This window comes from Dermacentor silvarum, chromosome 6 (genome assembly GCF_013339745.2).
Source record: "Dermacentor silvarum isolate Dsil-2018 chromosome 6, BIME_Dsil_1.4, whole genome shotgun sequence".
In the NCBI taxonomy this organism is placed as follows: Eukaryota; Metazoa; Arthropoda; class Arachnida; order Ixodida; family Ixodidae; genus Dermacentor; species Dermacentor silvarum.
In genome coordinates this window covers 151892303-151917879 of record NC_051159.1, presented here as the reverse complement: position 1 = coordinate 151917879, position 25577 = coordinate 151892303, and the positions used below count along the sequence as shown (strand labels likewise).

The following is a 25577-nucleotide window of genomic DNA, read 5'->3' as shown; positions in this document are numbered from 1 at the left end:
ACATACTTTTATTTCATCCGCAACTTGACATCAAACGTGAGTATTATCTTAAGTGGTAGCTGTGCGCAGTGCGCGGGTTGGCTATTTTCGTCCCTATAAAAATCCATACGTAATGAAATTTCAGTGATACAACGTCTGTTATATGGCAGGGCCAATAATGAACAGGTTCTCCCTTCAAGCTCAAAAATTCACTGTCGCCACCTTGAAAATCCTTCTGTCGTCTTCCAACAAATGTTTACGTAGTTTTCTCCTATCATAAAAAGCAGTCAAGCCTCAGTCCAAGTTTTAACTACTTGAGAGCCGCCGTAGTTGTCCGCTTAGCTCTTCCACAGTGTGCACATGAAAATGCCGGCTGACTTTGTCTTCTGAAGGAATAATTTATACACCGCTTTTGGGAAGCTGCTAACTGGAATGGCAATGTATCTCGTAGCACATTTCAAAGTACCTCGAAACTAATGCTACTTATAAGATTTTTATATAAGTAGTCAAGGGCTTCATTACAGCACTGCTTCAGTTTCACAGTTGCACCATACGCTATAAATGGAATAATCAAAATGATAATTAGTGAATATTTTATTAGCTGCCATGGCACTGCGATTTTTCATACAAATAACGTCCGCCTATCCAAATAATCCATCTGAACAGGCCGAATCGCGGTGTGTCCTCCATTCTATTTTTGTTTTACCCACTCAAGGTCAAACAAAGAAAAACACAGAGTATGTGCTATTGTTTCAATGTTGGTTCCACGACTGATCCCTGCAAGTCGATAATTTTCTTGCTGAATTTTATTTTGTTATTGGCTCGACAGCGACACATGGTCACTCGTCGTTTAATCTTTCTTACACACCGCGACGAAGCGTTCCCGCCACTTGAATGCACGCTCACCTGAACGCACGTCCATTACATGTCGTTCATTTATGCACTAACAGACTACGACGGCTACGCACAATGCCTGATTATTTTGCTTTTTTGTCGTTTGTTTGATAGAAAACCAGGCAACATGTAGTTAAACCGAAAATTCAGCGTGATGAAATATTCTACCCCATTCTTTGAAGGATATGCGGAAGTTTTCCTGTTGATACGAAACGAATAAAAGCTTCATATATAACCGTAATTTCTCTACTATGGCCTACATCTTTTTAGAAAATGGCTCAGGAAAGAAGATTTCCCAAAGCAAGTAGATCACCACGCCAAGCCTTCTGAATCTTACAGTATCTTTTAAAAATCTAACTTATCTAGAAACACATGGTCGAAATACACCAACTTTTCTTTGACAGCGGTTTAAGCAATGAAGCAACATTTATTCTGAAGGCTTGCCGGAGCAATGTAATGTCAACATAGATCGGAATAATCGCACCATTAACTATATACAAAAGATGTGATACCAGTCGTAGTCCCAATGTAGAGCCAAATGTCTCTCTATTTTGCGACATGTGTATATGGCCACCTAAATACGTCCGTTTCCGGTAGCAATAATCACTGTGCTTAAGAAGAGGATCGCAAGGACTTCGTTCTCAACAGATCTCAAGTACACAGACTGCCGTGAAACGGCACAACCAAAAAAAAATTATTTCTGTAACGTCGACACACATCAGTTGTCTATTGATATGTCATCTTGATGTACCTGCAACACATGAATATGGGTGCTTGAAGATTGGATCAAGGGGGTTATTCAATCCGCTCAGGACGCTACCGAAGAGATTGAATTAGAAAGTGATCAGGAAGCTGTTGATAGACATCTCGTGAGTTTATGAAAGAAAAATAAAGAGTTGGATTGAAGTATCAGTCAGGAAATAGGTGACAGGAATCTCCGAAAGCAACTTGCTGCATTGAACAAAGAAATCGAAGAGCATCTATTGGAACTCACCAAGCAAAATTGGGTGTAATATTTGTGATCAAATGGACAGGGAAATTGGCAGTGCCGGAACATAACAGCTACTCTGACATCTATTAGATCCAGAGAAAACAAAGTCGGAGGCTCGACATCAGGATCAAAAGCTCGTGTATAAATAAGAAGGTCCGACGAAGGAACTGTTAGCCGAGGTTGGGGATCGATAACTCTGCTGTGCTGGAGTAAAGAGTCTCCCTGAATATACGTGGGTTCAAAAAACCCGGACCTGGACAGTCCCATCACGGTCGGGGAAGTGAGGGCTGAAATCAACCACCACAGAACCAAAACGGCTGCCGGGCCGGACAAAATAAGCGACAGGATGCTCAGAAATCTTGACGATGGTTCCATTCGTAATCTTGCAACCTATATGCAAGAATGCTGGGACAAGGGAGAGATACCGCAAGCGTGGAAAACTGCGAACCTGCATGGTCTTCATTCCGAAGCCAGCGAAGAAGTTCAGCTTTGAGCATGTCAGACCCATTTCAATCGCATCTTGTGTTGTAAAATTGATGTAGCATGTAATCCAAACTAGACTGAATAGATTCATGGAACATCAAAATCTCTACCCTTATACCATGATAGGCTTCAGATAAAGTCTGTCGACACGCGATGTCATTCTACATCTGAAGGAGCAGGTAATCGACAAAAAGACTGTCCGTACTAGGGTCATTGTGGGACTGGACGTCTCCAATGCTTTTGATAATGTCGAGCACGCAGCCATACTCGAAAACCTTATCGCGCCAAACGTAGGCGTCAAGACATAAAATTACGTAAGGGACTTTCTCTCAAATCGGACTGCAACCATCAGCCTGGGCGGACAGTATCTCGGAAACATTAAATTGGGGAATAGAGGGACGCCGCAAGGGTCCGTCCTCTCTCCGACCCTGTTTAATGTAGCGATGATCGGGCTTCTAGGGCAGGTGGACGGAATCGCAGACCTGCATCATACCATATATGCGGACGATTTGACGCTGTGGGTAAACAGGGGTAGTGACGAACAAATTGAAAGCACACTTAAGAGGGCCATATATACAATAGAGAAATATCTCGAGCCGATTGCGTTGAAATGCTCGGCGGAAAAATCAGAGGCTCTTTTTCTATCATCTAAAAAGAGGAAACGGAAAAGTCCCCCTTGCAGGAGCTATGATATTGCTTTACGAGTGGAATGGTAATGCCATTCAGACCGTAGACAGTATTAGAGTCCTAGGGCTGCGCATTCAAGCAAATCGCAAAAAAAAACCGAAACTATCATGAGACTCGAAGCTCAGGCGTGCCACATACGTATGTGCATTTCTAATAAGGATGCGGGGATGAAGGAGGCCACTCTTTTGAGATTGGTTCAGGCTTTTGTCATAAGTGGTGTGCTGTATGTTGTCCCCTATCTCAAGCTGGGTAAAGCAGAGAATTCAAAATTGAAATCATAATCAGGAAAGGGATCAAAACCGCACTAGGTCTTCTCCCGAACATCTCGACCGCAAAACTTCTAAGGCTGGTTTCTCCAACACTCTGGGTGAGCTCATAGAAGCCGCCACGGTGTTGCAGCATCAACTACTTTTGGGGAGCAAAACTGGAATGAAAATCATGGAGCGTCTCGGGTTCCAACCCTCGGAGTGTTCCGAGCGGACAGGTAACGTATCCAGAAAAACTAGGGATAGACTCAAAATTCCACCGCTGCCCAAGAACATGAACCTGGTATTTCAAGAAGGCAGACGCAAAGATAGAGCTGCGGCCCTGTAGGTCAGGTTTGAAGGTAGGTCCGATGTGCCTTACACGGACGTTGCCGGATACGATAGTAGGGCAGCACACACAGCTGTAGTGGTTCGTGAGAGTGGAGACACGGTCTCGTACTGCCCCGTTAAAAACACAAGTGCAACTGAGGCAGAATAAGCTGCCATTGCTCTAGCAATAACACAAAACGGTACAAGGGTGACTGTTAGTGACTCCAAGGCAGCCCTTAAGAATTATGATATGGGCAGGATCTATGCTGCAGCCACCAGAATTCTGAAAGAAGGACAAGTACCCGCACAGCAAATCTCACTGATACGGTCCCCGGCCCATCAGGGCCTGTGGGGGAAAGAGAAGGCGCACGCGGCCGCCCTAGGGCTCACTTTCCGGTCGATCGCCGCTGACTCGCCGCCTCCACGTGAGGAACCCCTTCCTACGGCTGACGAACTAAGAACTATTCCCGGGAATCACTTCTCACTATAAACTCAGTTGTAAGACCTATCCCGCGGCAGATAGCCAGCTCAGCAAATAAGAGGAAGTCATTTGGAGAAAATTGCAAACCGGGGTGTTTCCAAACCCTCAACTGCACAGTAAATGGCATCCTGAAGTCTAGTTCTAGATGTAGGCACTGCAGTAGCATTGCAGATCTGGTCCACATGCTCTGGGCCTGTCCTTCCCATAACGACCCGAATAGAAATGTAGAATGCCGGGAGACCTTATTACTCAACCACGAAGCAGAATAGCAACGCAAAGTCATCGGTCTCGCTCTGACCGCCGCCGAGTCTCAAGGGATTCCGGCCGACGGTTAGGGGATGAATGGCGTTGAGGCTAAAGCCTTCTCCTCCTGATCCTGATTCTCATTCTGATTCCTCCGTCATTTCTGACGGTTGCAAATAAAAGTTATTTCTCTCTCTCTCTCTTCCATAACGTCGACACACATCAGTTGTCTATTGAGATGTCATCTTGACGTATCTGCAATACATGAAGATGGGTGCGTCTAAGTATGACGACTGGTTCCTGTGAGCATGGCACAGCTAGGTAATGACTGTTGCCGAATACAGACTTTATGACTTTAAGCTGTGCAGGTGCAGCACTTGTGATGGAAAATGACAAAAATGTTTTTGACATAATTAAAATGATCCCGCAAATATAGCAACCTTGTTCCTTGGTGCATGTTCATAATTCAGCGGCCGCTCTGCCCATGCTGTTACACGTAAACGTCGTATCGTGGTGCTGACAGCAGCAGCAGATTTTGTACTCCAGAATACAGAAGCATCCACAATACGTACGTGGTTGTTCGCATAGCTTTAATGCCAGCAGGCGCTCCTCTCAAATGAAAGTAATTATAATAATTACGCACAAGAAATACATCAGGAACGAAAAAATAGGCATGACTGGTCTCTCTGCAGCAGTCCTCACATTATACTTGTATACAACGAAGCAAATGGGCTAAAAAAACGTTAAAATGTAATTTTCTTATATTATTATTACTATTTGTTAATCTTGGCCTTTTCACAAGTCTCTGACAATGTGTTGTTCCGAGTTTTGCCCACCTGTTGCACCTTAATAACTTTCCCAAATTGTTCAAGAGTGTTTCTCCTTTTTGTTCTGAACTTGCCTTGCATTTTGTTGTATGTAAACTTCCCTTTTTCATAGTGCTCCTTTTATAGTTAATGTGTTTGTTTTTATTCTTTTTTTTTACTTACACGTTTTTTTTTTACTTTTCTTCTTGTAGTTCTTTTTTTTTCTCACTTGGTTGTTTGTTACTGTACCCGTGCGCCCTTCTGGGCACGATAAGTAAACAATTGATTGATTGATTGATTGATTGATTGATTGATTGATTGATTATTATTCAGTTTGAAAATATTTATACAATTGGCCGAGAGGAAAGGAAATGAATAAGCAGGCTGGCAGCTACTACCGGAAGGATCACGACGCCTGCTAACTCTTAAGGAAGGAGACGGTAGATCGTAAAATGTAAAATAGGAAGAAGGGAAGCAAATAGGAAAGAAAGAACAAGACGACGTATCACAAGGACTAAACTAAGACAATGACAAATGATAGAGTACAGCATTTTCCTTTGTGCGACAACAAACAAATAATTTAGTGATCTGCTTTTTTTCTTTTTTTTCTTGCTTCTGTGTCGTATGGTATAGGCGCTTCAACGATGAAGCTCTACAGAGGTATGCCGACCGAGTCACAGGTCTCAAGAATGGTGATGGTGATTTTTTTAGCACTGAGCGTGCCAACGGCCGTGGCCCACATATTGGGCAGCAGCGATCAAGGCAGCGGCGACTGTGAGAGCATCTATAGGCGATACAGCGAGGATCACATACTGTGCCGGCAGCGCCCGAGCAACTGCCACGCTGTTGCCTCGGGCGTCGAAGACGCCGACAAGAGCACCATCCTCGCAACACACAACCGCTTCCGGAGTCAAATCGCAACGGGAAATACCGGCTCGAGGCTGCCCCATGCTTCCAACATGCTGGAAATGGTGAGGCTATAGTTTCATGCTTAGCTTCACCGTCGCCTTGTACGGGTGAGATTAAGAGAGCGAACAAGGTAAGGCTGGGAGGTTAACCATATACACGTCCGCTTCGCTACCCTGCACTGGGAGAAGGAGATTGAGGGGCGAAGCGAGAGAAAGAAGGAAAGGGAGGGAGAGCACTAGCTGCGTGCCCACTTCAACTGTGCGCACCCAGAAACGGTCGCAGAGATCTCTCGACTTCAGGTACTGCCGCAACACCCTCGCTGCTTTCAGCGCCAGCGAGGCGCACTGCCATGGCCCAAGGACTTAAGCTTCTGAAAAACGGTCTTGAGTCTTGTTTTTGTCCTGCACGGGTAATATTACCAGACCTTTTGCCCTCATTATGAGATCAGAAAAGCGAACTTAACTAGAGCGCCTTCGTGAGTGCCGTCATTTAAGAAGGTCTCGGTGATGGTTTACATACGATCCATCGGCCGCTCATTTGAAAGATATTCCTTCGTCTAAACTTATTGAACCGAAAAATTACAAGTTGTGGGCTTTCAACTAAACGAAACAGTAGTTGATGAAACAAGCCCCAGAAAAACGGTAGGCATCGCTTGAGACCATTTGAAGAGTGCAACAAACACAGAACTCACTGCAAATGGCATATTGGTCGAGCCTTCGATCCTAAAAGACGCGTTCATTTCTTCTTATGCCTCGCGGAGGCCAGATTTGTAAAAAATAAAACAGTGCATGCCTGTCCGTGCCACCTTGGTTGAACGCACGTACCATTTGTTTAGGTCCTACTTTTGGTTTTCCACCACCACGAGAAATCATTTTTCACTAAGACTGAACAGATATTCGGAACTCTAATTGCGGGTATAATGATTGTTTTTTCAGACGTTCATCCAATTCGCCGGTTGAACTTACTTGTTTTACCACGCTCACAGGACCCGCTTTTGAAATAAACCATATACCCTATGGAACCTCTATAACGGTTATTTAGAAATCTAGATTTTGTTCCCAATCTAGTAAAGAACAGCTCCTGAAAGTACCAGAAATGTTACTCCAGAAAGTACCAGAAAAGTATGATTGCGGTAAGCTCAGCGCGTTATAATTTGAAATGCAGGAAGGTGTTATGCCATTGGTGGAATTGCATTTTATTTGCTGGCATGGATATGCCAGCATTATTGTGAATATTGGTAAACTCGCCACCCCCCAATTAATAGGGATATTTATTTCCTATAAGTGTCGTACGTTTGGAAGCTACTATATGGATGATGTGTCTTGCAGGAATGGGACGACGATCTTGCCAGAGTGGCGCAGGCCCATGCCGATCTTTGCACTAACCAGCCATCCTGCCCCTCATGTATCAAAATCGGTGCGTTACACCAATAATGACCATTCAGTCAATCATGTGATACCACATCTTGCTTTCAGCTGTCTCAAACGTTTTCCGCCTGGTCCTCCATGTCCTAAAAAAGATGTTTCATCGGACATTTTCATCAACGTTCATTTAACAAGAGAGAAAACGCAACTTTTTCATTCCTTCCTAAACTTTCCCTCGGTCACTCTCTACGCAGCCATACTAAATGTGCGATCGACAGTGCACGCTCAGTTGATATTACGGCTTGTCAGCACGCAAAGTAGTGCGTCTAGTGCCTATTTCAGGAAACCTCAACCTGCCGTGGTTGCTTAGGGGCTATGCTGTTGGACTGTTAAGCACGAGGTCTCGGGATCAAATCCCAGCCCCGGCGGCCGCATTTCGATGGGGGCGAAATGCGAAAACACCCGTGTACTTAGATTTAGGTGCACGTTAAAGACCCCAGGTGGTCAAAATTATTCCGGAGTCCACCACTATGGCGTGCCTCATAATCAGATCGTGGTTATAGCATGTAAAACCCCATAATTTTTTTTCAGGAAACCTCAAACCGCACATAATCCGTGCATTAGTGTAAACCCTGGTGTAACATAAGCACCCGAGAACAAAAGTGCACAAACCACGGATTTCTCAAAAAAATATTTGTTCATTATTCACTAGACGCACAGCTGAAATTTCACCTGTGGTTCGTGCGGTTAAGCTCCAAGAGCAGCAGCCAAGTTCAGGCTGCATGAATAGTCTATGAAGAAATTAAGCTGTGTTTTTTTTTTCTCCCGGAAACCCTAGTCTGCACACTTTTCCTCACTGCTGCATGCTTTGGATTTGCTTTCCATCAATTCGAAGCTTGTATCATCCTCACTCAGTCTGTTTTGCAACCGGAATAAGAGCTTAAATATTGGCCAAAATTCCGCACGCGGGCTTTTTCTGATACCGACAGCCACAAAACCTGTTCTTAGAATGTGACTGGCTTGCCATCAAGTTCAATTGAAGAAAAAGCAGTGTTCAGTGTCATCCTTCGCCTTTAAAGACGGTGTGTCGGAGCGTACTGGTATGAATCACCATTGCTCGTTTCGGACGCTTCTAGTTAAGGTCTCCTTACAAACAAGGGTATCTAAGTTGTAAACTAAACACAGCGCCAACACAAGGAACGTATAGAAAGAAAACCTGCTAAAAAAGCAAACCGTGTCGTGAGAGCTGTCTGGCAACTGAAACTTTATTAGGATCTACCCGGAATATGAACAGATACAGAAGCAAAAAAGGTAAACAAGAGAAGCAAACAAGAAACCGCATGAAACCATATTATGAGAGCTGTCTGGAAACTTCTTTAGGATCTACCCGGAATATGAACAGATACAGAAGCAAAAAAGGTAAACAAGAAAAGCAAACAAGAAACCGCATAAATTAACAAGGAAGACCTAGCTACAACGCCGCGAAAAGGAAAACAAATCACGTGTGAAACACTGTCAATGGGTACATGCATTTTATAATTTTTTTCATTATTATTATTATTATTATTATTATTATTATTATTATTATTATTATTATTATTATTATTATTATTATTATTATTATTATTATTATTATTATTATTATTATTATTATTATTATTATTATTATCACAAATTAGCATTAAGGTAGATCCCAATAAAATTTCAGTCGCGATGCAGCGCTCCTGTAGCCTTTCTCTTTCTACATCCCTGGGGTGAGCGCTGTATTTTGTTTACAACCATGAACCACATCAAACTACCCCAATTCGTAGTCCTAATTCAGGGGTACCTAGCTCAGAGCCTTGACGTCTCAGCTTATTAGAGTAACGTCACGGCTACGATCACATTACAGCCGATCGCGTTGGTTCGATCGAGGTCTGTGGAGAATCACGCATGACAAATCTTTATAATGAAATTCTACACTGTTTCTTTTTTTTTACAAGACCCGCTAAACGACTTTCAAGATCCCACATGTCCGACATAAGCACTCTGTTGTGGTTATCTCAAGCACAAACAAAAGAAATCCCCGATGATTACGATACTCCCTACTGCGAAATTTGAGCGCTGCTGTATACATGTTTTCATTTAATGATATATTTGTTGGCGCAGACAATCTGTCTCGTGCGGCACGTTGCAAACGGAGCGAAGTGCGGCGCGACTGTTTGGCTAATCTGGAGATCGCGAGAGCCAGCGCGTGGGTGACGCGTGGGCCCGATTCACGCCGACCGACCTCCCAGTCGACGCGTTGCTCTGGCGCCATCTCGCAGTCATCGTCGCCGCACTACGCTTTTCTTCTCACGCTTTCGCCATACCCTCCTACGCTTTCCGCCTCATGGTTCTGCTGCACCCTCCTCTCCGCTTTACTCCTCGCGTCTTTCATCCACTGCTGCACTCCGCGTTTGCTTTCATCTTTCGATGTGCTCGTTTGCTCGGTTACAATAAGTGACGACGCCAACGCCGACGCTCGCCGCAGGAACGGGTGCCTAAAAGCTGCGATATAAATTTTTTGGCAGAGCGCTACGTGGGACACTGGCGGGTCATGCTTGAATACAGTGAGACAACTACGCATGTCAATCAATACTCGTGTCGCAGCTCACCAGCCCAATTGGTCGCGCATCGTGTCATGCTAAATCACTGTAGTTGAAGCGAAACGTCATGCTTGTTCCATCACCGAAAGGTTAAAAATGCAGAATCCTTCACTTCCTAATCTGCTGCTTTCTTTTTTTTTTAACTCGCACTCATACAGAGAAATTCCCATACGTCGGCCGCACTGGTTGCGTCATACGCACGGATTCTGAGGACCACAGCCCTGACTGGGAAGGATGCATAGGATACATGTTTAACGAGTCCCGCAGAATTCCCATCGCAGATTCAAGTACACCATTGAGGACAATTCGTGGAGCCGAAAGTTTCACTCAGGTGAGAACACCCTCAATTTAATTATAGATCGCAGGAAGAAGGCTTGGGCTAGCGCTGGAGATAAAATAACATGATGATAACGACATTGTTTCTTATCTTAAATTACATCAGAACACGCTTTCAGCATACTACGCCGTAAATCACCTTTTTTTCATTACAGATATATACATAAGTCACGTAAAAGCCACTGTAGCAGCATTTGTTTTGGTGACATTTAGAAATCGAAATAAGATCTATTGAAGGAGCACTAGTTAAGAGAAGATTTTGTTCAAGTATTTGTTGTCTTGGATTCGAGATCCGAATCCCTGTGGTCACCAGCTTCAAAGGCTAAACTCGCAACTCATCGCTTGAAGGTCACCTTTACGACAATATCGACAGGTAACATTAGCAGCTCTTTTTGAACTATTTGATCAATTAGTTTTGGAATACATTATTACGGTAAGCATCGACAATTACGAAGAACATAGACCATAATTTATAACTGAAATAGTTCTGTTCTTCAAACAACCCTATATACTTGGTTCTCTGTCACCACAAAAACTCGCCACGTGTCGGCAATTCGCCGGGCCTCCTTTCATGACTCATTCTGGCTACAGTTCAAATCAAACCAGCTTTGATTTACAACCGCTTCTACAAACTACGGTACTTAAGACCACCGTGGCAAAAAAACTGTAAGAATACAGCTTGACTCGGCCAGGGTTTCGCTAGCAGGCAGCAACAGCAGTTAACATAGTAAAACAATGAGTACGCTGAAGTGTTAACCATATATTAGGCATATGAGACATTCATTCGAAATATGCACTTCTCTGCAATTGCGTAAATATATCTACACTTATGTAGCATACAGAGCGCACAGGCAAGGGTCTTATGTGGTTTCCATAATGGCGGATGTGCTTTAGCAAGCTTCAGCGCAATACATATATATATATATATATATATATATATATATATATATATATAGTGCAGTGAGATGTGAAAATAAAAGTAATACCGGCAAACGAAGGCCTCACGAGTGCTCCTGAGTTTATAATAAAGTGGGCGGCGCTGGAGAGCGGGGCTCCAAAGCTGGAACCAGGGTGGTCCGTGGGTTGGAGCCTCGCTGAATCCGGTGTGTGCCAGGGAGTGTTCGCATGCAAGATCAGCTGTCAGCGAAAGCGGACAGTCGATCTTATATGCCCCCGGCAGGCGGAGGATCTCAGTGACCCCCAACCCACGGACCAGCCCAGGATGCAGCTTTGGTGTCCCCGCTGCACCTTTGGTGTCCTGGAGTCACCGCCGAAGCATACTAAATAATGACACATTATTTACACTTAGTACAAATAGTACACTTAGCACAAATGCTCACTTCTCTTCACCGCAATACATTGCGTATGCTTCTCCACATTACACAAATGTAATGCAATGATGCTATTTTGGAACGCATGTTACCAAAAAAAGTTTCAGTGGCTTAGCTCGGCTATGCCAGGATATACGTAGCGTTAGCAAAGGTTCAGCTGATTATTCTTAGCTTTCCTGGTTGTCTAGGTTGTCAAGGATTAGCTTGATTGTCATGCTTACTGCTGCTCCAATGACACACACGCGGTATACGTATTATGTGGCACATGTATTCATTCCTCCTACGCTCAACCGCTAATTGCCAGGCAACTACCTCGGGATCTGATGAGTCAAGCTTCTCCGTTCTTCTGCGCTGTTGAGCAGTATTTGCGCTCTCCTTCTCCATGGCTATACCACGCTGGCAAATGCCAGTCAGAAGCGCAGCGGCTCTAGCGCAGTGTCAGACGGCGACTGCACAGCGAGCGCGCGCCGGCGCCAGTGCGTCTACCACGGCTACGACGTCACTCCTCTGGAATGCGCAGAACGGCGGCGGTGAGTCGCGCGCGGCGGCGGCGGAGTGCGCGAGAGGTGCCGGCTCCGGTGGCTCCGGTGCGCAAGCCGTGTGACATCACTGATCCTTGCGCATGCGCAGCACGGCTCTTGATGTGCCGCGCGAAACGGGCTTGGCTAGGCCAGTGTAGCTAACGCTACAAAAGCCAAACCAGCTGTGGTTTTATTGGGAAGTTGATTGTATCTAATAAATTTTTTGCACTTGTCTGTATTCGTGAAGAAGAAGGTTTTGTTTTTGTTGATGTTGTTGTTGGTGGTGAGATCGTGCAGCATGGTCCTACACCTTGATTACTTCCTGTCTTGATTAGTTGGTGCACATGATTGTTTGATTATACCGACTTGTTAAACGTACTTGTACAGTGACCGATTATGATCTGTGTTAAAATGTTATTGTGATTTCTAATTACTTTGTTGTTACCGTCGTTGTGCTCACTGTCGATATGTATGAGTGGCGATGCCCGTCAAGCAGTGGTTTGGCACTGCTTTTGTTTGGCTGTCCTCGGTGTCTTGTATGGAAAAAAACTGATATAAAAGGTCGATTGATTTATATAAGATCCTTGTTCGCACACGTTTAAACACGTGAGTATGCACAAATGCTTTACGTAATTGCTAATATCGTAGCCAACACAGACACTGGTGCAGTTATAAAATATAAATTATTATCCCTGTGTGCACAGCCTCATAAATAGCCCGGATAGCGCATGCGACCGCAACCGGGCCTTGCGGAAGAGCAGACACCGTACACGCTGCGCCCTGGCACACTTTGGAAGAAGTATTTGCCGTAGCCTAGTTGAAATGCAAGGTTCAGAAACTGTTAGAAAAGACCGAGCCCTGTGCTTATGCTACTCGGAACGCTTTCTAATATTTTGTTTTGTTGTTCATACGTATGCAGCTGGTTTGGGCCACAACCTGGAAAGTTGGATGCGGCTATGTCAAATACCCGTCTTATATTCTTCGCTTTGAGAAGCGCTACACGTGTATCTACGGTCCAGGGTGAGTACACCATAAGAGTGCAAAAATAAAGTTTATACGTAGAGTCAGTCGCATGGTGCAAGAGACGATGGTTGTGGGGTACAGACAAGGACTGTGACACCCAAAGCGAATTAAATTTCTCGGCTGTGCAAACAAGTCCCATATTGTCTAACGCAATGACAATATTACAAGGGCCGCACTTATATTAGATTCAAATCGAGTTTCTATAGATATATCACGATTAGCGGACGAAGAAATTTGGCTAACGACTGCTGCAGCAAACTGGAATTTATTGGGGTTCACTATCATGATTAAGATTTCTCTATCTTGAGGCGCGTGTTACGGCCGTACCTACTTTCTAGAAATACTCAGGAACAAAAACTGCCAGTGTAAACGCATTCATGTTTCAACGGCGATGTGTGCATTTCAAGCACACGCCCTGCGCTTTACCACTGACGAAACTACGCGTCGTTTTCCATTTACATCTAGGCTCACTTAATGCTATATAATGCTTGCTTCCTTTATGGGGTTAGTTATATACCGCACAAAAAGGAAGAAGAGCAACAGAATGATCGCGCCTACGTAGTCAATGACTAGAGTCCATGTAGAAAGCGTGCTTTCGCAAAGGATGCTAAGCGTTATGAAAATCGTCGAAGACGTATTTTCGTCGGATGAGACGAAAACGTCGCTTCGCTCGCTATGGCAAACATTTAATATACTCGCCGCGGGGTGACCAGAATATAGTTCGGCGACTGACGGGGTCGATGGTAAAGTTTTTTTTTCTTTTTTTAGGAGGACCACATGTATTAGGGAAAGTCGCGTAATTAATAGCTATCCGGAAATGTCACGCCGGGAAACTTCAGTTATGTGTGAAAATACAGAGCTCGCCGAAACGGAAGGTCTGGCACGATACGACACATACACATGCATGGTGGCTTAGAAGAAGCGAAATGGTCAGAGTATGACGAACAAGTATATATTGTGCATAGAAGTAAAACTGAAATGAATAGTAGATAGCCTGTGTGTGTACAATGCAAAGTAATGAAGCACATTTGTTTAACTGAAAAGCGCTGTAAGTTGTGTATTACATAATGGCAATATTTGCGGGCAGGTGGGCACAATTAATGCGAAGTCACCTTATATACGGCGTGCCTCATAATCAGATCCAAGTTTGGGCACGAAAAATTCTAGAATTTAATATAATAAATATTCGTATAACTTCCGAAAGCACAGCTGCAGACTTGATTACGATCAAAAAGTATGCAAATTAATGCGTTTTCACTTTATAGTGCACCATTCACGTAAGAAAAGAAAACGGGAACAGAAGAGGAATTCTCAATTCTCCATAAACCTTCTCGTTTTGTATACCTTCGTAAAGCACTAGATAGCCCAATTTAAAACTATGCTAAGCCTGCTGAGAACTGTTACCGCATTTGTATGGTTTATATATATATATATATATATATATATATATATATATATATATATATATATATATATATATAATATCTGTGACGCGAGCAGTAGGTTGCGGATGGAGATATACATGGTCACCCCAACACTGCCTTTATTCTTCGTCTTCCTCTTTCACCACTAATGCACCGCACCGTCTTTGTGCGGTTCGTCACACCACACACACACACACACACACACACACACACACACACACACACACACACATACACACACACACACACATATATATATATATATATATATATATATATATATATATATATATATATACTGCCTTTTCGAGGATGCAATGCTTGAAGATCAGGCATCACTACTGATTTGTGCCGTCGCTCCTGCCGCTGGCACCGATGATCCTGTCGACATATTCTTAAATGCCGTCGATTCCGCCCTCACACCTTCGCAGCACAAGGAGATCGTGCAACTCCTGCAGCGTTTTCGAGCCTCCTTCGACCACAACCAGTCTTCCTTAGGTCGAACCTCAGCAGTTGTTCATCGCATCGATACCGGTCAACAAGCACCATTGCGCCAGCGCCCATACCGTGTGTCGACTGCAGAACGCCGTGTCATCGATGAACAGGTAGACGATATGCTGAAATGTGGAATAATCCAGCCCTCCAGCAGTCCCTGGGCCTCTCCAGTTGTGCTGGCGAAGAAAAAAGATTAAAGGTTCTGTGTGGATTGTCGACGTCTTAATCGAATAACGCGCAAGGATGTGTACCCTCTACCACGCATCGGCGATGCGCTGGACTGCCTACAGGGAGCAGATTCTTCTCGTCCTTAGATCTGCGCTCGGGATACTGGCAGGTACCGATGGCGGAGGCCGATCGCGAAAAAACGGCTTTTGTGGCGCCCGATCACCTGTATGAGTTCACAGTCATGCCCTTCGGCCTCTGCAACGCACCTGCTACTATCGAGCGCATGATGGACACGATCCTTCGAGGCCTCAAGTTTTTCAATTTTCAATTCAATTCAATTCAATTCATTTTTATTGATAAGTAAATTAGTACATAGACTAGTATACAGGAAGAGGTCCCAAAGTAAAAACTGCAGGCGGGACCCCTGCATATTTGCCTTTGTTATTTAGACGACATTGTGGTCTTTTCCGTCGATTTTTCGTCCCATCTAACTCGCCTCGAACAAGTGCTCGCTTGCCTCTCAGCTGCAGGACTACAACTGAACATGAAGAAATGCCACTTCGCCGCTCGAAAGCTTACGATTCTAGGGCATGTTGTTTCGAAGGACGGTATTCTCCCTGACCCTGCCAAACTTACAGCCGTTTCAGCGTTTCCCAAACCACGTACCACGATAGATCTCCGCAGCTTTATCGGCCTATGTTCTCATCTCCGCCGCTTTATTCGCAATTTCGCTATGACCATCAACCCTTTGACCAAGCTCCTCGCTGGCAGTAATAACCTTTCGGCATGGTCTCCTGCTTGCGAGAGAGAGAGAATAAACTTTAATCCAAAGAGCACGCGAGCGTAGGTATAGCTCCTCCGCTCTGCAGTGGGTGGTCCCCTCAAGTCCAGGAGTCCAGCGGCCTTAGCTGCCCTTCTCGCTCGATTGACCAGGTTGAGCTGGTCCGTCGAGCCGGAGCTGGACAGCGCTGCCTCCCATTGCCGTGTGGTGGGGAGTGTTATGGGTGTGAGCTGTGGTGTGAGCTGTGGTGTGTTTGCGCAAGCCCATACCATGTGGTAAAGTGTTGCACATTGATCACAGTGTGGACATTTAGAGGAATACAGCGCAGGGTGTATGGCGTGGTGAAGACTCAAATGTGGATATGTGTTTGTTTGGAGTTTTCGCCATATTACGGCTTCCTCTCGCGTCAGAGCATTATGAGGAGGGGGGGGGGGGGGGGGTAGTGTTCTTCGTGAAAGGCGATAGTGTTGTAGGATGTGAGTGTAGGTTAATGGTATGGGCTCTGGTTGGAACTGCTCGGCGCGGTCATCTCGCGGCTCCCGGTGTGCATGCGCTCGGGCGTAGGCGTGTGCCTGCTGATTGCCGCGTAAGGACTCATGCCCCGGAGTCCACACGATTTGTATGTATGGTGGCAGCTGGTGCTCTCCATTCAGAATGCGATGTGCAGCCCTGGAAATTTTGGCCCTGGAGTAATTTCTGCATGCCGTCTGAGAGTCCGTCAGAACTATGACGCAATCCCAGTGCGGTCTCGTCGTGATAGCTAACGCTATCGCTAGTTGCTCTGACTCCACAGCGCTCACTCTGGAAACCGACGATGCATTTATTTCGGTCCCGTGATTGTCGACTACGCTGGTGACGAATGCGGTGCTTCTTGCGGTACTGGCCGCAATGCCGTCCGATGTGCCGTCCGGTGCCGTCCGATGTGGAAGTCTGGGTGCATGTTCCTGGGAATCGGTGAGACGTGCATAGTTTCTTGTATTCGTGTTGGGATTTTGGTGCGCTGGTCTTCCGTACGGAATATCCTAGACGTTCCAAGACGCAGCGTCCCGCTATTATGCGTAGTAGTCTTTCCTTCTGGCTTACCAGGTGGGCCTCTATGATTTCCCGTCCGTTGTTGTACACCCTGTCTCCTCGAGGCAAAAAGTAGCTGTTCCGGGTGGGAGTCCGAGCGCTTGCTTATACGCCTTGCGTATCAGCCGGTCGAGTACCTCCACTTCCGCGTTCCTTAAACTTAAATATGGAGCCGAGTATGCAATGCTGCTCACAATCAGAGCCTGCACTAATCGGATAAGGTCCTGTTCCCCTCTTCCTGCTGGTAATTCGTTGAATCATGCGCAAGATCTGCGTGGTCGTGTGTTGTAGCTTCTGTATGCCGTATCCTCCGGCCCCGTCCTTTTGTAAGTGTAAGCCGAGGATCCGAAGTCTGTCTACCTTGGTAATTTCTCTAGGTCCTATTCGCAGGTGGATGGTCAGTGCCGGGGCTGTTGATCGTCCTCGTGAGCGCTTCTCGATTATGAGGAGCTCCGACTTCTCCGGCGCGCATTGCAGTCTGCATGTCTCCACCTAGCTTGCTACGACGTCTACTGCCTCCTGTAATGCCTCTTGTTGTTCTCCTATGGACCCTCCGACCGTCCATATCGTGATGTCGTCCGCATACAAGGCATGTCTGATCCCTGGTATTTTCTCGAGTTGGGCTGGGAGTTTCATCATGGCCACACTGAAAAGTGTCGGCGACAGCACTGCTCCTTGCGACGACGCTTTCAACAAATGGCGCCGTCTCCTTACGTCGCCTCCTCTGCACCAACTGAGATCCACACGGACGACAGCGGTGTCGGTTTAGGCGCTATTCTTGCTCAACGGAAAGATGGGTTTGAAGAGTACGTCATTGTCTATGCAAGCCGAACTCTCAACAAAGCCGAAGGCAACTATTCTGTCACTGAAAAAGAATGTCTTGCCACAATTTGGGCCATAGATAAATTTCGTCCTTACGTGTACGGGCGCCCATTTGACGCAGTGACCGACCACCACGACCTGTGCTGGTTGTCGTCACTGAAACATCCAAGTGGTCGCCTCGCTCGATGGGCATTGCGCCTCCAGAAATACGAATTCCGCATCGTGTATCGCTCTGGTCGGAAACATTCGGATGCAGACACCCTCTCCCGTTCGCTTCTGCCGCCCGACCCTGTCTGCTTCACAAATACTACCTGTGATACCACCGCTCTTGCCATCTCTGACATGCCATCTGAGCAGCGCAAGGACCCGTGGGTGTCTTCCATTCTAGACTTTCAGTCTGGCCGGACTTCTGCTCCCACTTCTCGGACGTTGCGTCGGCAGGCTGAGCACTTCACCACTCGGGAAGACGTGCTGTACCGCCGGAATTACACCCCCGGCGGCCATAAGTGGCTCCTCGTCATTCCCCGCCATCTGCGCTCCGAAATCTGCTCCACTTTCCACGACGACCCACAATGTGGTCACGCAGGTTTCCTGACGACGTATTCACGTATTAGGCTTCGGTACTACTGGCGTGGCATGTACCATTATGTTCGACAGTATGTTCGATCATGTTCCACGTGCCAGCGACGCAAGACTCCTCCTCAACACGCCGCCGGCACGTTATTACCTCTGCCATGACCGCGTCGGCATCGACATCTACGGTCCCCTTCCCAGTACACCAGACGGCAACCGTTGGATAATCGTTGCGGTCGATCACCTCACACGGTATGCCGAAACTTCACCTCTCCCGTCGTCCACAGCAAAAGACGTCGCCACTTTTATTCTTCACAATCTCGTACTTCGTCATGGAGCTCCTCAAGAGTTGCTGAGTGACCGTGGTCGTGTGTTCCTCTCCGACGTCATCGCAGCATTGCCTCGTGAATGTCGCGTCGTTCACCACACCACCAGTGCCTATCATCCACAGACAAACGGGATGACAGAACGTTTTAACAGAAGCCTGGGCGACATGCTCGCTATGTACGTCTCGTCAGACCACTCCAATTGGGACCGAGTGCTGCGTTTTGTTACGTTCGCTTACAGCACCGCCGTGCAAAGCACAACTGGATTCTCCCCTTTCTTTCTCCTTCACGGACGCGAACCTTCTTGCACCATGGACACTATTCCTTTATACCGGCCCAACGCCTCAGAATCCACAACTCTATCTCAAGCAGCTACATACGCTGAAGAATGCCGCCAACTTGCACGTTCTTTCACATCACAAGACCAGTGGCGCCAGAAGCAACACCACGATGCATCCGCTACGACTATGTGCTACTCTCCTGGCTCGCTAGTCTGGCTGCATGTCCCGTCCACTACACCTGGCCTTTCAACGAAGCTGGTCTCCAAGTACCAGGGTCCATATCGTGTACTTAACCAAACATCTCCGGTGAACTACCTCACCGAGCCGTTAGAACCGTCTTCTGACCATCGTCGTCGCGGCCTAGAAATTGTCCACGTGTCCCGACTCAAGCTGTGCTACGATCCCCCTGTGTTTTCTTGCCCCTAGGTCGCCAGGACAATTCGCGGGGGGTATTTGCAATTACCCCCCTTATTCCGCGGGGGGGGGGGGTAATTGTACTGAAGGCGAATGACCGCGCTTCGATGTCTGGGAAAAGACGACGACAGTCAGTGGTGGTTGTTGTTGACGCTCTAGCTCGCGCTCGCCAGTAACCAGGCCTGCCTTTCGAATAGCCTTCTACAACGCCACGTCCAGGCCTGCTTGAAGACCAACACCCCATTTTAATATATATAATATTATATATATATATATATATATATATATATCAGCCTATATTTATGTGTACTGCAGGACGAAGGCCTCTTCCTGCGATCTCCAATTATCCCTCCCTGCCTTGCTCTAGCTGATTCCAACTTGCACCTGCAAATTTACTAACTTCATCAGCCCACCTAGTTTTCTGCCGTCCTAGACTGCGCTTTCCTTCTCTTGGTATCCATTCTGTAACTCTAATGGTCCACCGGTCATCCATCCTACGCATTAAATCGCCTGCCCCGCACCATTTCTTTCTCTTAATATCAATTAGAATGTCTGCTATCCCCGTTTGCTCTCTGATCCACACCACTCGCTTCCTGTCTCTTAACGATAGACCTAACAATTTTCGCTCCATCGCTCTTCTTGCGGTCCTGAACTTGTTCTCGAGGTTCTTTGTTAACCTCCAGGTTTCTGCCCCATATGTTAGCACCGGTAGAATACAATGCTTGGACACTTTTCAACGACAGTGCATGGTAAGCGCCCAGTCAGGATTTATACATACATATATATATATATATATATATATATATATATATATATAATAGGAAGTCCACAACCATAGACAATTCAATTAGTGAGTACAAGTAATATCCTGCATGTTGTCCTTGGTGTCTATGTTTCTTGGCTTCCTATGATATGCTTAATAAAATCGGGCCCCTCGGTTCCCTTTCTTCTCGTGCATATATATATATATATATATATATATATATATATATATATATATATATATATATATATATATGAACTTCATTCAAATCGGTTCGGCAATTGGCTAAGGATACAGTTTCTGTTATCAAGGGCATTCGAATAGGTCGGTTGAGAACAATATTTGCTTTTTAGGGAATCACTGACGCAGAGTACACTGTTACATTTTGGGCTCACTGTGATCGATATGTTTTCGTTTTGTTGCAGTGGTAATATCCGAGGCGAGGATGTTTACAAAGTTGGGCCAGCCTGTTCGGACTGTCCTGAGGGCACTTGCTGTGGAAGAGCTTGCCAAAGATACAGCGTCACTCCGTTGTACAACGGCTTGTGCAGTAAGTATAGCAAAATACGAGCCAATTTTACCCGATCAATGTTATGGAAGTATTAGCCAGAACACTGGCTCCTTCCGTTGAGTCTATGCATACAGTGTATATCAATTAACACCCTCTCAAGGGCAACAAATCTGTCTGTAACTCACACCCTTACACCCGCAGTAGTGTAAGCGTGTGTTATAGAATGAAAGGTTACAGAGGCACGTAACTCTCCTTACGTGCACTGAATGCGAAAACATTCTGGGCGTGTCGACTAAAGTGACGTCTATACTATTTCGACGTCCAAGTCACATGGCATTGTCACATCACGTCATCACTTGGTCATGTGACTTTGCAGTTTAAGGTTCTTACTTGGTCACGTGACTACGTCCCCTGACGTGATCACCACGTCAAGTGCTCGAATTAGACAAACTCAATTTTGAGGGTCGGCCACCCAAATTTTGGGGGTGGTCCATGTCAATTTTGGGAGTGGGTCAGGTCGGTTTTGAACGTGGGTTAACTCAATTTTCGAATTCGGCAAGGTTACCGCAGAAGCTACGGCCACTGATTTCCATCGGCACAGTGAAAGTATAGTAGCGAATAGATTTGCAAGTAATTGAAATGCGTATTAACGATGAAGAAGAGTACATATTTCGGTGCATCCCGGCAAGAGACGCACAGTGGACTTCGCGGCGACAAACGTGATCTGCAACTGTCAGTCGAGGCGGCGGAGAAACGCGACACGTGACCACAGCATGACCACAGCCCCATGACCACAACCGCCACATGACCACAACCGCCACATGACCACAACCGCCACATGACCACAGCAGCTAAACCTTCAGATGCCGCAAAGCTCTCTCGCCACAGCACGTGCCTCTCAAAGAGCTATAGTTGGCGTTCGGCGTATGACAGGCCCGCAGCTCAGTTGCGCGGGAGCTCGTGCCCTCTAGCGGAGAAAGTCAGAGTACGAAAACGATCGAAAGAGCCAAAGAAATCGGCATGTATGTGTTGAAGTGGGGATATTTAGGTAGCATTTGCTGTTCGGTTGCGTAATTCATTAAAGAACAGAGCCGGTGACTGGCGCGTCTGTAGGAGCAGTACAGATCGCTATGCGTATATTTACGCCGACTCGTTAAATGTGTGCTGTCCTGTATTGAGCCATGTGGAGCGATGACGTAGCTGCCATGAAATGGAAGTCCGAGGAGGACATCGCAAAAAGAAGAGAAAGAAAACGCGTCAGCGGTAAAAAAAAATGAACAAGGAAATCTAAGGAAAAATGTATTGAACAAAAAAATATACGGAGGAATAATATATGACTCCCGTATCTTCTGAGTACCTTTCAAATGACACGCGGCTTATACGTAAGACAGTTAAAGCGCGCTATAATGTGAACCAGCTACAGAATTCTTCTTTGCCACGTAAATGGTAGCTGAACAGAAAAACGTTGAATGTAGCATTGCAACCTCCTCAGACCTCGACTATATATACAGGGTGTCCCAGCTATGACGCTACAAGATTTTAAAATATGCAAATGCCACGTTACTGGACAGAGCCAGGGTAATGTTGTTTGCCGTCGCTTGGAGATACTCAGATTATTTTGTGCATTCCACCTAATTACATAATTAGTCTTAATTAATTGATCAACTTACGAATATTATAATTAGATGAAAATTGTCAATGAGAAAGTTGTAAAGCAACACGAGAAACTCCCGATACAGCTTCCTGTTGCGCAATACGTGCTACATAAAAGTGCTTTTCCGTGCGTGAAAGCAGCCCGCGAATACACGCAAAATTGCCGCGCGCGTGGCCGGTCGAGGCCTGTCGAGGTCGAATGTTGGAACAGAACAAATTCTGAAAATAAAATTTATTTTTCAGAGGTTATCGACGATGGCCCGAGCGTTCCTTTGGACGACGACAAATTGTTGTCGGCATGCTTGTTCAACAAAGAAACTACGCGCGGCTGCACCTTCCGAAGTGAACCGACTGATGGTTGGACGAAGAAGACGTTCTTCGCAAGTAAGCCTGCGTACTGCCACGGCCGGCATTCGCGATCGGGACGCTCTTCTCCGACTATACATTGCTGCATAACTCACTGTTTTTCCTTATACATGCACACTCGTTCTCTTGCAAACATTTTCAAAGCCCGTTTTCCGCGCTTTGATCTTTGTTTCCATCGCTTTTTTTTTTATCAGTTTTAGTTGGTCAAAATGTCTTTTTTCTCCTTTGTCACGAAATATGAAAGAGAACTACGATACGTCTTTGGCTTTTTGAGCTAACAGTATGTAATGGCGATAGGCTGAGAGGAACTGGAGTTTCGTCCGAAAAATGTGTTTATAGAAGAATGCACCTCACAATGCGTTATGCTATTTTCAATGTGTTGACCCGGTATTACAAAGTGTATACGCAAAGCTCAGAGGCTGCGATATATATGATCGGTTCAGTATTTGAACGTTGCAATAGCAAAATGCAGCTCGGTTACGTACACCGCGTTCCCAGCATCGCGATCGTCACGGTCAGTGCTATGATCGGTGGCGTCTTGATCCTGCAAATTCTATTGACTGTTAATTAGCGCGACGCCTTTCTTTATCTGATTCTGACATATATATTTTTGCGTGATCTAGTGAATCGTGACTGACTCGTTGTATTTAAAGTTGCCCTACAAGCAATGCGGAATAATATCTCAGTGTTATAATAAGGAAACACGGCGGCGTTCCTATGTTTCTCGTAAAATAGACGCACCATGGGACACAATATGACTTGTAAGGGGTCCCTTTGCTCCATCCTATTATTTTCTTATCGTCCATGGCTCACGGCCTGCTGATCCAGGGGATACCGTCGGCGGAGCGCCTTTCGGACCACTGACGTAGGGCGAAAAACAATTGCATTGGAATAGATACTTTCGGAATAGATACTAATAGATAGAAAAGCTGCGTTCAGTTGTAAGTCAGCGCTCGTCCAGCGTTCCGTGTTTTCTTTGCCCCTGGCTTCATTGCGCTGCATTCCCCGACAAATTGGAATAGACTCGTTGAGGTTATCAATGAACCGGCGACCCCCAAAAACTTCTGGTCTCGTGTCTTATCAGCCTATACTATACCGACGAAAAATTGCATTTTAACTTTGGTACAACTTTGGCCTCTTTCTACGTTTTCAAAATAAAAGAAACGCGTGTCATGTCATACGCACAGATATTTAGAAATTTCCGAGTCACTGATAACAAAATTGATTTGTGAATTTGGCGTTATTTGCAGAGAAAAACTGTTGAAAATATGCGGGCGTTTTGCCAGTGCTACCGCAGCTCGCTGTTGTCCTTCTTACCCGCTTTGAGGAATACCCTATGCTCCTCGGGTCTCTCGATTGTTAAAAAAATGAGTTGGCCATTTAGCGGTAAATGCGAGAGAAGTGCGTTAGCGTTACATCGCTCCTCTTCGAGGTCTTGGATCCATGATTGAAACCGGGTTCACCACATTGAAAAGTGTTCAGGAGATCACTCGACACACGTCCTGCCTCTTCGAGAAGCGACGTATATATATATATATATATATATATATATATATATATATATATATATATATATACTCACGCATTAAAAATAAGATTAGCTCATAGCGATGGTGCTTCCACATTGAATCTCGCACAGCGGGCTACGCCGAATCCGTGCTCCAGTCCGGGCAAAGCGCGGAGTTAACCTTCGAGCATCCCGTCCAGTCGAGCAACGGCCGGCTCTGCGTCGAGATCGAATACAACAAGGGACCTAACGTGGCCGGAATGCCTGACCGCGGACTCTTCAACCTTCTTGTGACTCCTGTCGAGAGGCCGGAGCGCCAGAGGACCATCAACCTGTCCGGAGGAGCTACAAATGTCATGCACATGCGGGTTACACTCAACTATAACGTTGCCATACAGGTGAGGCAGCTGCCGACGGTAATATTTAAAGCGCCTATCGTAACGCGAGCCTTAGCGCGCGCTTTAACCGGGCCTCAAACGGGAGGTTACCGTCGAGCATTTATTTCTTTCCTTGTTTATATCTTTGTTATTTTCTCACTCACATTCTTAGAATTTGATTAAGATACTTCTTTTTTAGAATTTGACGCCGAGTTTGATGGCGCATACCTCGAAATAGGTGTGATTCTGAACGTTCATTCCAAGTTGATAAGCCTCGCAAACTCACCGGCTAAATTTGTAAATTACAATATGTGCCTTAAAGTAATTATTCAAAGAAATAATTAGTAATTGTTGTGAATCAGTCAAGTATACATTTCGATTTTTCGTGCTAGACCGCCTCCTTCAGCAATTCAATTAAATGACAAGAATTACGCTGTATGCCACAGACGCTAATTTCAAATTCTGTATAGTATATAAAAAACGACCTTCGTTCCACGAAGTGAACCCGTATTTCGCGTGCGCGTACTTTTCTCATTTCTGCCCTCTTTGTTTATCTAATTATTCTCATGATCTTGCAGAAGAACGGCGAGCTAAAGGACCGAAATGTGCCGTCTATAACAACGTCAGCCTACCAATTCCGAGCCCAGGCTTGGATTTAAGCGACGACTCACGCACAGTAGACTCACGTTGTTCCTAGACAGCACTTCCGGCTGCACCTTGGTCCTAGCTGGTCGTTCATCTGCAAGATCGCGAGAAAACCCGGCTCCGTTCGTACTACTTCACAGCGATCAAGCA

The 25577-nt window shown here is 45.7% G+C and overlaps 1 protein-coding gene across 1 annotated transcript in view; it reads left to right on the top strand.

Moving 5' to 3' along the window:
- The window catches only part of LOC119456246 (CRISP/Allergen/PR-1-like), a 31814-nt gene that overhangs the window by 364 nt on the left and 5873 nt on the right, over positions 1–25577 (top strand). Inside the window, exons 2-8 of the mRNA XM_037717895.2 lie at positions 5773–6110; positions 7377–7464; positions 10198–10370; positions 13147–13247; positions 20794–20918; positions 22776–22916; positions 24538–24803. Of these exons, the coding sequence (XP_037573823.1) occupies positions 5784–6110; positions 7377–7464; positions 10198–10370; positions 13147–13247; positions 20794–20918; positions 22776–22916; positions 24538–24803 (1221 nt within the window). The 5' untranslated portion in view covers positions 5773–5783. The remainder of the gene's footprint in view (positions 1–5772; positions 6111–7376; positions 7465–10197; positions 10371–13146; positions 13248–20793; positions 20919–22775; positions 22917–24537; positions 24804–25577) is intronic.